A 14,905-nucleotide genomic window follows, 5' to 3' on the forward strand; every position below is an offset into this window, starting at 1 on the left:
AGAACTGCAAGTGGAAGCTGATTATCTCTCTTTTAAAGAAAAATATCCTGTATTGAGGAATGTCTTGTATGCAAAAGATGGTAAACATTGTAAGGGTAACACAAGCCTCTGACTCCCTACAGAGGTGATCTTCATGCCTCTAGTAGGCTAGCAGAGGGTAGTGTACTGTCATTGCCATAAATTGTAAAAAGTATTCAAGTGCTTGAAAACTTGCCTATCCCCTTTCCACTTTGGTTGTAGCCATCCAGAATTTTGCGAAGCATGACAACTAGTTTTGAGTCTTATACCGTATCTTCCCAAAACCAAGCAGGGAGGGAATTCTTTCATGAACTTGTTGATGCTAAGGATCTTGGCTTAATAGGATACCAGACTCTTAGTAGTTTGTTTTCAAATATTTGAGTTCAGGAGTCTTAAGGTAAAGGTAGCTGCTTAATTTATTTAGGGTGTCAGCTCACATAACGTGAAATGGAAATTATGTGTGAGTGTGAACTAATGTACTGTTTTGTCCGTATTGGATTTTGCAGGTAAGTAGTTTGACTTGATGGATCAACTATGTTCTTGAGAAATGTATGATTTTTAAAATTTTTTTTCAACACTGAATGTAAAAGACTGCCCTTAAAACCAAAAAGAAAACAAAAAGAGAAAAAAAAAGAGAAAAAAAAGGAAAAAAGGCAAAGTAGCCTTACAGGCAGCAGAGCTTGAAATCTGTGCTTGTCGCTGTTGCTACTTTTAACAGCAACACAAAAAAAGTTCCCTTTCCAATAGCTTAGTTGTAAAAGGAGAACACAACCAGGATTGTATTAATTTTTCAGTGTAATCTCAGAAAAAAAAAAATCGCATAGAAGTGAACTGGTTCTGTGCAGTCAGGATTGTGTAGTTCAGTCGTTTTATTTTTTTTTCCTTCAGCTCAGTGTTTGGTAAGCAGATTCTGTGTTTACAATTAAAAGCAAATGGGTAAAAATGTTGCGCTCTTGGACTGAATTGAGCTACCTCAAACACAGATTAGTGTTGGCAAAGTTACTACCATCTGTTGTTTGTTTAGCCTACATGCTCTGAAAAGGTACCATGACTCCCAAGTGGTGAAGTCCATGTAATAGCACCTCAGCTGAAATTTTGGTTAATGTTTTGAAAGCCTTGGCATAGCCAGGAATTTATTGACTGGACACAAAATTGTAATCCACTAAAAATAAGGGGGAGCTGAAATTCAGATGATGTAAATAGTAGTGCTAGTCCTGATGTTTGACATTTGCAGTCTTCTGCTTGTTAACAGTTAGAGGTTTTGGATGGTTTTAATGCTAAAACTAAGATGGCGTATTTTGTCTGAAGTTTTATTCTCATGCCCAAACCAGCAATGCCAAGCTCATGTAACCTTCAAATATCTGTAAGGTGTCTGTTCTGTAATTTATAGCATAGCCGCAAACTTTATGCAGAATGAAGTTACTCATTCACAATTCATTCATTCAGAATTGTTTGTACAGTTTTTCAGTCTCTCCTTTTATTTTTGCTCATTTAGGTCCTTGTCTGAAGCCATGTCAGTGGAAAAAATTGCTGCTATCAAAGCAAAAATCATGGCGAAGAAAAGATCTACTATCAAAACTGATCTGGATGATGACATAACTGCTCTTAAACAGAGAAGTTTTGTTGATGCTGAAGTGGATGTAACCAGAGATATTGTCAGCAGGGAGAGAGTATGGAGGACAAGAACTACAATCTTGCAAAGCACAGGCAAGGTAATGCTCTGGATACCAAGCTGGTTTTATGATCCAAGTGACAAATCACATTTTCTCTTTCCTGTATCTCTAGCTTGGTAACTGTAGGTGACTGGGGAGATTATGCTTACTGTTTGTCCTGGGTTCAGCTGTAACAGTTGTTTTTCTCCTTCTTAGTAGCCAGTGCAGTGCTGTGGTTTTGGCTTTAGTCTTAGAACAATGCTGATAGCACTCTGATGTTTTTAGTTGTTGCTAACAAATGCTTATCCCGATCAAGGACTTTCAGTCTCTCATGCTCTGCCAGTGAGGGGGGGCACAAGAAGCTGGGAAGAAGCAGAGACAGGACTCCTGACCCAAACTAGCCAAAGGACTATTCCATACCACAGCAAGGCCCAGATCACTGCTTGGGGCGGGCTGGGTATGGTCAGCAGGTGGTGAGCAGTTGCATTGTGCATCACTTGTGTTTACTGTTGGGTTTTGTGTTTTTTTTTGTTTGGTTTTTTTTTCCCTTTTTAGTTCTCTCCCGTTGCTATTTCTCTTATCATTATTATTGGTGGTAGCAGTAGTGGTTTTGTGTTATGTTACAAGGCTGTTCTTATCTCAGCCCGTGGGAGATACATTCTTTCAATTCACTGTCCATCGGGTTGAGAGCCTGGGGAGGAAAAAGAGGGGGGAGTGAGGGAGTAGTTGCATGGTTCTGAGTTACTGGCTGGGCTCTAAAGCATGACAGTGTTCTATATAAAGGTAGGCTTTTGTAAAGGTGGGCTGTTGACAGAAGAGTTTGTTCTTACCTCATTACAGTAAGCCTAAAATGTATCTCAAAAAAATTGCTTTAGACATCTAAAAGATATTAAGTAATTGGTTACTTTTTGAGCAAAGCTGGCACCAGCCCTACAGTTAGAAAGGCTGTATGAAAGTGTCCAAGGGTTTGAAACGGAAGTGGGGAGTTACTGACTGAAGTAGCAACATACGTACCTTTTAAATCCAAAGGTTGCTAAGCCATGGAAAACACCAGAGAAGCAGGGAGAGAAAAAACTTAAAATGAACAAAAAGAGGGAGTGTTACCATGAAGAGACTTTTCAGTGTATTTTTGCCCCTTCATGCTCCTTTAATCCATGTCTTTAGCCACACTTCATTATGTGCTATCCAGAACATGGTTGCAAACACACCTGACAGCTTGTTTTCTTTGGACAGCTCGGATGTTTTTTATTGCAGTGATACTTGGCACTTAGATTTCTCATGTCAATTTCGAAAAGATTGCAGATGTCTGATTTCCTGAGGTTGTTGTCAAATTGTATCCTTTTGCCTTCACTTAAGTACTGTCACAGGAAAATAATGTCTAGAAGTGAATGAGGTCCCAGTTCTCATTTGTCTCAGTTTTAACAGTACTCATTTTTGCAACCTGGTCTCGCAGCATTAGTGGTAGAATAATTTCATTTATGTTTTATGGGGTAATTACTAGGTATGCGGTGCGTATACCCTGCTGCATGCAGAGTGGGTGTTGCTTCTTTGAGTCTGAGATATGTAGCAAACTGAGTGCTGAACTGTTGATAAAAGCTTTTAATGTTTTAATCACTGGAAATGTTTGTACTGTAGGAATCTGGATAGCTTTTCCTTCAGCAGTTCATTCATGGCATTCATAACTTTACATGTCTTCAAAGGGGAACTTGCAAAGATACTAGGGGAAGAGTTGAATGTTTTATTGTAGTATCCGTGCAGGAATGGTAAGATGAGTTAATAGTTTTAAGCAGAAAATAACATGGGGAGGAAGACAAGAAATTAGATCAATTTTGGCCTTGGACTGCAGTATGCATTTACCTCGACAACATGATGAATGTGATGGGCAGAATAGCAAGTCTTTATTTCTGTTTGTGCAGCATTGTAGGGGCTATCTTGATAGCATGGACAGAAATCATCCAATGGTAACGTTTACGGTTTTGTACAATTAACAGTGAGAGTAAGTAGATGGGGAAACATCACTTGTTACTCAGGGTGTGATTTATCCCAGAACAGCTCAGGGTTTTTTGTTTGTTTGTAGGTTGGCTGGGAGGGTTTTTTTGTTTAGTGTGTATGTGGTAGTGTGACAGTGGTTTTTTTTTTGTGTTCTGTTTGCTTGTCGTTTTTTGTTTTTATTGTTGTTTTTTTGACTTTTTGAAGTACTTCTCAAAAGTTATGAAACCAGGATACTTTCTCTCAGGCAGATCATTCCTTATGTTCATTTAGAGAATTCTGATCAGGGAAGCAAGATACCCCTTGAGAAATGCTGATTTCAGTTTTTGGTTATGGTACTGGAATTGCTAATGTGCCTGATAATTCTTTTTAAATTTTCACTCTCTGGTTGGTGCAGATTTATCTGCAGTCTCTTGAATCCTCCTAGAGTATTTAAAAACAAAATCGACTTCAACTGTAGTTGCATACCATGTAGTGTCAGACTTTTTTAAATGTCTGAATTCCTTTAGAATTTCTGCGTGCATGGTAGCAAAGAGTGAGCATCACAAAGTATCAGGAGTTGCCTCAGTTTGAGACAGCTCCTCAAAATCTCTTCTCCACAGAGGAAAAACTTCTGTGTGTGAGCTTTCCCAGTGTTCTCTGTAGTAAACAAGATAGTTTAAGGTGCAAAAGGAAAACAGTAGGAAGATCAGGCCACAGCAAAAAGAAAATAATCTATTGTCCTTATCAAGTTCCTGTCAGGTTTCCTCTGTCTTTGAGCAAGATACTCCTCAAAATTCTATGTAGGTGGCAATAATAATAACTATATTTATGGAGTATTTTCTGGTTTTCCTTTTGGACCCATTTTCTGATTCCAGAGCTTGATTTTTAGTTCAGAAAGCATTTTTTTGCATTATAGAACTGCTCCGGCTTTTTTTAATTTTTTTCTTTTTTTTTTTTTCCTTAGGTCTCGAGTGATGTAGTGTTCTTTCTTAGTATCTTTAAAAGTTTTCATGATGGTGGCAGTCTGCCCTTTTAGATGCTGCTTTTAATTATCTTGGATAGCATCTTCATTGTTATGTAGCTCCCCTTGCTGAAATTAGTGGTGAATTTTTTTTTTTCCTGGCTGTAGGGCTGGGTTTTGTTTGTTTGTGTTTGTTTTGTTTTTTATTGTTTTGTTGTTTTTTTTTTTCCATTTACAAGAATGTTGAATTTAAGTGCGTTGATACTCCTATTATAGAATGTTCTCCAGCAGCTACCTCTTTAGAATAGGTACAATGGACTAAATCGGGAGATGCTTTTCCTTTTGTGACTGCTGAGGCCAGTTGCTCCCAGAAGCAGTTACTTACTATAGCTAAAGAGTTAACCGCTGAATCGCTTCCCTTGTTAACACTTAATCCAACCTGCAAAGTTACCGGATCTTTCATAACTGCTGGTTTCTTCTTTGGAAGTCTTTGTAATGTCGCCTTCATATTGGCAATATAGCCCTAATGCTCTGATGATTTGGGACAGGTTGTCAGGTTACTATAAAAGTGATTGTCATTCATAGGTTATTTGACTCAAAGGTTTCTATAATACACCTGTACAACTCCGTCTTAACCCTGTTTTGATCAGATGCTGCGTTGATCCCTTGCTGTCTTTTTACTGATTTTTGTGAGGTTCCTATTGTTTGTAAAACTAGACATTTCAGCTCACCTGCCTACTTCTGGTTTTAAGATTTTTAGAACTTGCATTTGTCTGCTTGCTTATATTTGAGTTTTGTTTAGACCTTTTTGAGGTATTTTTCCATGGTTTTCTGCCTGATTATTATGCAGTTCTAATTGGAAATTAGAACTGCATAATATTGCAAATACTGTTTAGTTTAATTGGTAGTGGATGAGTCATCCTGCACTGTCTGTTTTAAATATCTGTTGGCCTTCCTCAAGTCTGTAGTGCGGTCTTCAAGATTTTATGAATAATGTGACATTTTTATGTAATCACTTCTCAGAGACAATTTGGATCTATTGAGTCTTAAGGTGGTTTTGGTTTTTTTTTTTTCCCCTCTCATAGTAGCTTAATTTTAGAAATACTTGAGGGGATATATTGCTTAAAGCAATTTAATTTAAGGTTTGGCTAAAGAGGTACAGCGTAACACTGCAGTCGTGGGGAGTCAACTGACAGTCTAACCAACTGAAAAGTTAGTGAGATTTTTAAAAGCAATAATAAATACTTGATGCTAGATCTGCCTCTTAATACTTTGATCATTCTTTTAACAGCCACAGTTGCTTTGAGTTATAAAAGATTAGTCTCTTCTGTTTGTCTTCATTCTTCATGCAGTGCAGTTTTCGACATCTTTGCAAACAGACATAAAAATCAGGGTAAGGGAATTTCTAGGTTAAGATCCAATACAGATGGATGTGCTGGGGCAAAGAAGCAGTACAGGTGTGGAGAATATTTACCATCAGAAGTGTTTCAAGGGTTAAGTTTTGAATTACTGCTTTGGAGAGCTTTCAGTTGCTGTTGCTTACATGTTTTCAAATAAATGTCTGGCTGTTTTTTTAAATAAACCATTTAACAACTAGGAAAAAGAATTAAAACTGAAATTGATTACTTTTGTGTCCTTCCTGAATAGTCCTTTGATCTTTATAATCACTTGTAGCAGGCTTCAGCCATTTTTTTTTCTGGAGGGAAAACCATCCTCATTCCATCTTAACTGTAAATGTGTTTGTGACACTTGAATGCTTCCCATAGGAACAAATTAAGCATGAATTTCAGCATTCACAGGTGTGTTTGGAGGGTTTATTTTTGTCCGTGACTTGCAATGTACTTAATTTTTTGCAATTTTTTTGTTAATCTCCCAGATTGCTTAGAGATATTTCTTAGATAAGCAGCATGGTAACTGAGTGGGCTGGGTTGAGCATGCTCTGCTCGTACGTAGAGAAATCTTAAAACCGGAATCTTGGAAATACACTAATAGTGGCCTTCTGGAAGCATAGCTTTTTGAAATGAGCCAGTGTTCTTATAAGAATAGTGAGCTCTGGACATTTTTGCTGTTTGTTTTTTATTTTGTTTTGTTTTTACGTCTTCCATCCTTTTCTTTGTAAAGTGTGGTGTGTTGACCTTGTCGGAATTCCAGGTGCCCAATGAGCTGTTCTATCACTCCCCTCATCAGCAGGACAGGGTGTGGAGAAAATAAGATGGAAAAAAACCTGTGGGTCAAGATAAAGGCAACTTAATAAAGGGACAAGCAAAGGACACACACACAGAAGCAAAGGAAAATAAATTATTTATTCTCTACTTCTCATCATCAGGCGATGTCCAGCTACTTCCCCAGAAGCAGGGCTTCAGTACATGTAGCAGTTGCTTTAGAGGACAAATGTCATTAACAGATTACCCCCCTCCCTTCACCTCCTCTCTTTTAGCTTTTATTGCTGAGCAGACATCGTATGGTACGCAATGTGCCTTTTGTCGATTAGGGTTCAGCTGTCCTGGCTGTGTCCCCTCTCATGATCTTGCCCAGCCCCAGCCTACTGGTGGGGGGAATGTTGGAGAGACAGCCTTGATGCTGCATGAGCACTGTGCAGTAGTGGCCGAAGTGCTAGTTTGTTATCAATGACTTGCCAGCTACCAATACAAAGCATAGCAGAAGGAGGGCTTCTGTGGGTAAAAGGAACTCCATCTCAGCCAGACCCGATACGCAGGGATATGTTATAAATTATTGCTGAAACTTTGAAGTTTGGGTAGTGCTCTTGTTTCGCATTTTCTCTCAGTTGTGAGTATATTAGAATTACCTCTAAGCCTATGTACAGGAGAGAAAATACAATCCATCCTATCTATCATAGTAAAAGTTTTTAAAATTATACCACATAACCCTTCTAAATCACTTTGACTAAGATTGGAACAATGGCTATACATGCTTCATGTATGTGAGTCCAGACGCAGATGCACATTTGTATGTGTGTGCAGCAGCTGAGTGGGACTTGTCCAGCTGCTAGCTTTGTGGATTTCTCAGTGTCTTTTCACAGATAGGTATATCCCTTCTTTACTGTTTTCCTGGAGCCTTCTGTAAGTCTTCTGAAGACTTGGTAAGGCACTAGGAGTCTGTAGTGACCTGTACAGTGTCTTAACTTTAGCATGTGCCTGGATACATTTCAGGGAAAAGCAGTGAAGCAGAGCCATGAAAGTTGGACATCAGAAATCTGAAGTTAATGTAAACATTTTTCTAATGGAATTAGCTGTGTATAAAACCAGTGATCAAATGTGGGCCCCGTATGCAGACATCCACTAATAATGGAGAAACTATTTAGATCATTAAAACTTGGTATGGGATTAGAGTTACGTGGAACTTGGTCCTTCCAGTTTCATAACCTTTGAATTATGAAATTATATCTTTTGCCAATATAAAGTTGTTTCTTTATGTGCATATTGCTAAGTCTAGGCTGAAATGTTGAAGCAGAGGACTCATTACTTGCTTTTCTTCACTTCTGCAGACTGACCAATTTGATTCTCTCACAGTCTGGTTAGTTAATTGCTTACCTGTTCAATATTTACCAAAGACTTAAAAGAATATTCTGAATTATAGTTTCTTTAAATATATATACAAATTGCCTTCTTCCCAATAGAGAAGTAATCCTGAATCACATTGAATGTTTTTTCGGCCTTAGTTGTGATAATTTTATATTCTCTTTTCTCCTGTGAAAGACTTACACTAGGCTATTCAACGCGTATTTCTCTTAAGCTTTGTTTTGAAAGCACAGAAATTTTTTTTTTTTTTTGTATAACAAGCAGTTGCTTTAAATGTTTTTTTTTTTTTTGTTGTGTGGTTAGTTTTTGGACTTTTTTTCATGTGCATAACTTTTAGATTTGCTGCCTTTAGTTGTTGCAGTCCTGTTCTAATGCCCTAGTTATCTATACTTTTCTTTGTATAGAAAAGTCATCGATCCTTCATGTATTATATATGCATAAAAAAGACATTAATGCAGGCAGGAATGGACTCAGCTCAAACTTAATTTTGTAGCTCATGACTGTGAGTTGTATGTATTAAATTCCATAATCTTGATTGCATTTCCTCACTGCCTCACCCCCAGCTTCTGGGTATTTTTGTGGGCATGGTAGTGAGAAGTCCAGAACTGAGTAAGATGATTGGAGTTTGTAGCTGACCTAGCTAGAGGGATTAGTGCTTTCTTTGTATGAGGTAAACCTTGGGTCTACCCCACAAACCACAGATTTATCTAATAAAGTATCTTGCTCTGAACTATTTCAGAACGCTATTCTTTTGTGGTTTTCTTTTTTCCTATACATAGGTATTAAATAGCAGGACTTACCAATTTCTGCAAATGAATCTTATCCTTGTGGTGATCAATATTTTTAGGTTTTTATCACCAGGAAAATATTACCACTGCAGTTAGTATTTGCACACTTTATTTTACTTTTCATTAAATGCATTTTATTTGTAGGCTTGATCCTCTTAATAGTAACTAACATATTTGAAGTAAATGCTGTAAGAAATTTTTTTTTTTCAGTTATTTTGAGTTCTGATATTTTTGTTCTGATCTCTTCTGAGCTTTCTTAGTAGTGAAGTCACCTATGAGGGGATTAATACTACAGTGACAATAATTATAAAGGTAAATTCTTTTATATGATGTTTAACTCTAAAATATTTAAAATGACTTTCTAGACAGACTAATGTAGTATTTTGATCACTTCTGGTAGCTAGAATATCCAGGAGTAAAAATTTGGATATTCTTGAAGAAATTATTTTATTGTAAAAGCAACTTTACGTATGGGCTCTAGGTGGCAGAATTAGCCCATGATCCTGAAATTCATAGTGATGGTGAATTTAATAGGGAAACTGAAAAGCCGAAGGTGTGCCAGGTTTATAGCAACTAGTATCCTCATTAATATTTTGAAACAGAACAAGCATGTGGTTTTAGCATGGCAGTGCACAAGTGTAATGTCATGGTATAGCTTAAGTTCCCAGCTTCACTTTATCTTACATTAGCTTTCTTAGTAAAACTGGGAAGACTGTTCTATTTCTGCTAAGTACTAGTACAAGTGTTTTGCATACAGCATTCAAAGGAAAGATTAGCCAGATTATAAAAATTGTATTTCTGTTGAGCAATAGTGAATCTTGTTTTGTAAACAGGTACCTTGAATTTGTCAGAAGAATTTGTAGAATAAAGCATGCTTCCTGAAAGCAAATTTAGATTGACTATAAAGAAATTTCACCATTTTTAAGCACTACTTCTATAACTATTAAAAAAGAATAAAAATCCATATGCTGCCTTCATAAGAGAAATAAATTAGGTTATGTATGTGAGGGATTTTCAAGCAGATTTTAAGCTATGCTGTATCTCAAAATATTACAGTGTTTCTCATACTTCTGAATTAGCCTTTGTGCTGTTTCAAACTAAATGTTTCACTTGTCTTTCATAAAATACTCCTGCTATAAAAGTATGGTGAAGATAGTATGGAACGAGTGAGGAGTAGGATAGGACTTCTTATTGGCAGCACAGTCCACAGATACAGTGGGCTAATATCTATGCTTCCAATTCAGTGCAGTAGAAGTACTACTATAGTAGTACTTGAATGAACTTTTTGATTGGAATATATAAAAAAATGTTATTTGATTCCCAGAGTAACTTTTTGTGAAAGAGTTAGGGTCTGATTCCCCACTTCTTCCCTCTAACAGTTAATAACAAATTCGGTTTTATGAATAGTTTTTGATAAATTTCCTGATCTTTAAAAGAAATTAGGTCATGTACTCTGTTTCTGTTGGTTAGCTATATAAATTACGGTACTGGGTCGGAGCAGTCCCAGGCACAGATACAGGTTGGGCAGAGAAGAGATTCAGAGCAGCACTGCGGAGAAGGGCTTGGGGATGCTGGTCAATGAGAAAATGAACATGAGCTGGCAGTGTGCTCTTGCAGCCCACAAAGCCAACCGTATCCTGGGCCGCATCAAAAGGAGCGTGACCAGCAGGTTGAAGGAGCTGATCCTGCCCCCTTACTCTGCTCTCGTGAGACCTCACCTGGAGTATTGTGTGCAGTTCTGGTGTCCTCAACATAAAAAGGACATGGAACTGTTGGAACAAGTCCAGAGGAGGGCCATGAGGATGATGGGAGGACTGGAGCACCCTCCCATATGAAGATAAGCTGAGAAAGTTGGGGCTGTTCAGCCTGAAGAAGAGAAGGCTGCCTGGAGACCTCACAGCAGCCTTCCAGTATCTGAAGGGGGCCTATAGGGATGCTGAGGAGGGACTCTTCATTAGGGACTGTAGTGACAGGACAAGGGGTAACGGGCTAAAACTTAAACAGGGAAGTTTTGATTGGATATGAGGAGGAAATTCTTTCCTATTAGGGTGCTGTGAGGCACTGGAATGGGTTGTCCAGGGAGGTTGTGAATGCTTCATCCCTGGTGATGTTCAAGGCCAGACTGGACAAAGCCTTGGGTGAGTGAGGTGGTTTAGTGTGAGGTGTCCCTGCCCATGGCAGGGGGGTTGGAACTAGATGATCTTAAGGTCCTTTCCAGCCCTAACTATTCTATGATTCTACTTGTTACAAGTCTCTTAAATTACTGTTGTCCTGGGAGAACAACGATGATAAACCTATTTATTTAGGAGATCCTTTTTAAAGGTGTCTGTTGGTAGTGTGCTTGTTTTATAACTTACTGTAGTAAGGTATGTACAGGTCAAAATCGCATGGAGAATAGTTTGAGGTACCGTGAGCTCTCGGCAAACATGCCTGTCAGTGCCATTGGGCATCTTGTGCGTTTTAGGTGTTACTCAAATGAAAGCAAGTAAGGAAAATGGGAGAGGTGCATGTGTATGCAATGCAAAAAGGAGGATTGAGTTCATCACAACTATATAATTGAAGAGCATGTGTTTAGCTGTGGCCTTTATTTGAAGGGTTCTTGTATAAGGAGAGGAAAGATGCTGGGTCAGAAATTATGGAAATTTTTATGGTTTTAAGAAGCACAGTGTAGAGAATACCAGCAGGTTGCATAGCTGTTCTACTAATGTATTTGCATGCTTGCAGTTGCTCATGACAGTCCCAGAATATCAGTCTTTCGTATGTTAAAACTTTGATTCTCAGGACAGCTTAGCACACAATATGAAAATACAGTGCTTTAGGATTATCTTTTAAATTAGAAGAGCAAGGAGAGAAGATCGACTTCACTGTTTGTGAACAGTTCACAAGTTGAAGATGCAATTCTGAGGCAAAGGAAAGTGATGCCTTAAATAAGGCTTCCAGATTTAAATGTGTGCTTTAAATGTGCAAAATATTTTTAGATAAGCAGTTCATCAGTTTATGTTCTGTATTAACAATTTCTTAATTTCTGTTGTACTTTTAGGACATCATCTGAATACTGTTTACATTTTTCATGTCATGCAGTACCTAAGAACTGCTGAAAATGTGTGACACGAATACTGCATTTCTAGTACTGCTTCATGCCTTTCAGTCTTGTCAGTGGCTGCAAAGGACGTGGGAGTATGCCTGAGCATATCAAGCACATGTGTAAAGAGGTGCAGTAGGGACTGGATTCTTCCTTCTCCAGCCCCACTAGAAGTCTGGACAGTGATTATTAGATTTCACAAATCTTGATCGTTCTGAGATGCATGTCAATAAGTTGATTTCTTGTTTGACAGCTCAGATAGGAGTTTGAGTTTATACAGTTGTCCCTGGGCTTTTCTCTCTGTAGTGAAATACCAGAATGTAACATTCGATTGAAAATTGCTTACAACTTAGCTATGGGAAAGGTTTGAAGCCCTATAAGCCTTTCTGTGTAGCAGTGAATATGCTTCTACTTTAGTATGTTAGATTTACAATTTTATTTTTGTTCAGATGATTGCGATGAAGTATGCTCCCCCCCCCCCCCCCCCCCCCCCCCCCCCCAGGAATTGTTTTCTATGAAGTTGAAATTGGTATTTCCCTTTGATGATTACTGTTATAAAAAAGAAGTATTTTTATTACAGAAGGAGTCTTGGTAATCATGTAACTTGATCGAGTCTTCCCCAGCAGAGCAGGCTGATCTTACATATTGCTTCTCCTTAAACAGCCTGGTGTTAAATTAACACCAGTGATAGTAACTTGACTTGATGTTTGTTAGTTGCTGTGAAAAGGGATAGAGCATCTGTGCCAGTAATTTTTGAGGATTTACATACAATCACAATATGACTATGTGACTCTATTTCTGTAAGATGATTGACTACATTTATCTGACTATAGCTGCTGTTACTGATTGTCTTTTGACTACCGTTGTTCTCCCTTCCAATTTACATCTAATGCGCGAGTCTTCATTTTGGAAGCATGAGTGAGGATGGGCAGAATAATGTATTACAGTAAGACTTTATTTAAGATAATACCAAAACCCTGATTTAGTCGATCCTGAAATATTTTGCCCCCTAAGTGATGATGAATTATGAGATGTAGACACAGTTGGAATCAGCAAAGAGCTTTCGATGGGAGTACCAGTGCTCAAGGCAGGTAACAACAATAATTGGTGGAACTGGTCTTTTACATAATAAGGATATTCTTAAACATGTTTTTTAAAGCATGTTCCGTTTTTTTTTTAAGACTTAGTGCAGAGAAACTTATTTTATTTTCTTCGTTTTTTCTTCCTTTTCCTCTCTTTTTCTGTGCTTTCCCCAGATAATTTTTTGGTAATAAAATGTTGCATTTAATACTGAGTTTAACTAAATGTAGGGCAGAAGCTAGGGGATATTCGTATTCTGATCTCTGAAGGGATGAACAATGGAAACTAGAGGTCTTGCAACTCTGCAGGGCTTTGCAAATCAGTTGGTGCCTGCAGAGGACTTCCTGCTCCATCATTTTTCTGTCATAGTAATGTAATCCCACATCCCCAACCAAGCCCATGAACAGCAAGATAATGACATTGGTTTGAGTGCTTGTTAAAACACTGCTGTGTTTTCCCCTTAGAAACATGCAGTAGTTGTGGCCTTGGGGAACCTGCATTTTCATGCTATGGAAAAAGACATGAGCAAGAACACTCTGTAATTCCATGCTTATTAGCAACTTGTTTTCAGATAGGAGAAAATCCTGTCAGTGTGGGTGGTTTGGTTGGTTGGTTTTTGTTTATTTGTTTTGTTTGGGGTTTTTTACCTGAAAGAATTTTAAATTTTGTCCAGGTTATTTCAGGCTATTAAAACCCGAGATACTAAAATGCCTTGAAAAAAAAAAAAATCATTTGAAATTTAAGCTCACTTTAAGAGTATGTTAACGATAGGTTTTGTGAATGAAATATGGTGTGAAAGCTGGTCATAAATGCCATGTGACTGAAAGAAGACTTGGCTGCTACGTAGAGAATCACTCGTATAAAATTCCTCCTCTTGTTATTTAATTAGTTCCTCCTCCTGAACTTCAGAAGACTGAGTAGCTTGTCATATTGAAGAGACAGAATGGGATAAAGCAAAGCAATGACAAGAATTGTGATTGATAGGCTGCCCAGTCCACAGTTTGGGAGAAATCTGCGAATTCCCAGTAAAAGTGTGTATTTTAGACTTATGTTCTGAAGAACAGAACTGATCATGTAGTTGATATATTCATGGATCACAGCTCTTTCAAGTTTTTCCACACCACCTCCCATACTTCCTCCCTCAGGACTTTTCTGACTGAAAAGAAGTTCAAATACAGTTTTGTGTGAGTTCTTTCAGTCTTTGTGAAAAGAATTGGGTTTGCTCAGGGAATGGCTTTGCCTTTGTAAGTGGTTTCTGGTGGTCTTCCAGTTCCTGCCCCTCCAGTCTGGAGCAGATTGCCAGGATGGTGGCTGAGGTTAAGTGAAAAGACTTGGAGAACTTTTGCTTTACAGCAGTCTAAATCATTTCTACACAATTCACCACAGAAGTCTTCGTTTTGTATTTCTTGCATTTATTTTATAACACCAGCAGTGTTAAGTAACACTGCTTCAGTGTTAGTACACAATACTCTGGAAGAATCTAAGCATTTTGTGAATACTTTATACTGTTCTGAACCATGAAAATAAACTGTTTTCCTTAATTGATAAAAGGTTTCTTTTACTGATGAAGTGTTACTGAAAGTTGACGGTAATGACAGATGTGTACACATACATCTATAGCTTAAAATGCCTATTGAGTGGTAACGTAAAAAGTATATGCCTTTCAAAAATGTAATTAGTGTTTACATTTTTGTTTAGAATAAAGCAGTCCTACTATTACCACCAGGAGGAATGCTTTGTTTAAAAACCTTGATTGGTATTTGTTCCGCTGTGTCTCATTGATCTGGTTATCTGACAAAGTTGTGAATGTGATT

At 37.9% G+C, this 14,905-nt stretch overlaps 1 protein-coding gene across 2 annotated transcripts in view; it reads left to right on the forward strand.

The window, feature by feature from the left end:
* Positions 1-14,905, forward strand: part of CDC73 (cell division cycle 73) — a 111,262-nt gene that overhangs the window by 9,134 nt on the left and 87,223 nt on the right. For both annotated transcript variants that reach the window (XM_061453060.1, XM_061453059.1), the window contains exon 7: positions 1,514-1,730. In XM_061453060.1, coding sequence (XP_061309044.1) covers positions 1,514-1,730 — 217 coding nt within the window. The remainder of the gene's footprint in view (positions 1-1,513; positions 1,731-14,905) is intronic.

The sequence above is a fragment of the Pezoporus flaviventris genome, unplaced genomic scaffold (genome assembly GCF_033815535.1).
Source record: "Pezoporus flaviventris isolate CSIRO_AGI_PZ_B2104156 unplaced genomic scaffold, CSIRO_AGI_Pfla_v1 ptg000013l, whole genome shotgun sequence".
In the NCBI taxonomy this organism is placed as follows: Eukaryota; Metazoa; Chordata; class Aves; order Psittaciformes; family Psittacidae; genus Pezoporus; species Pezoporus flaviventris.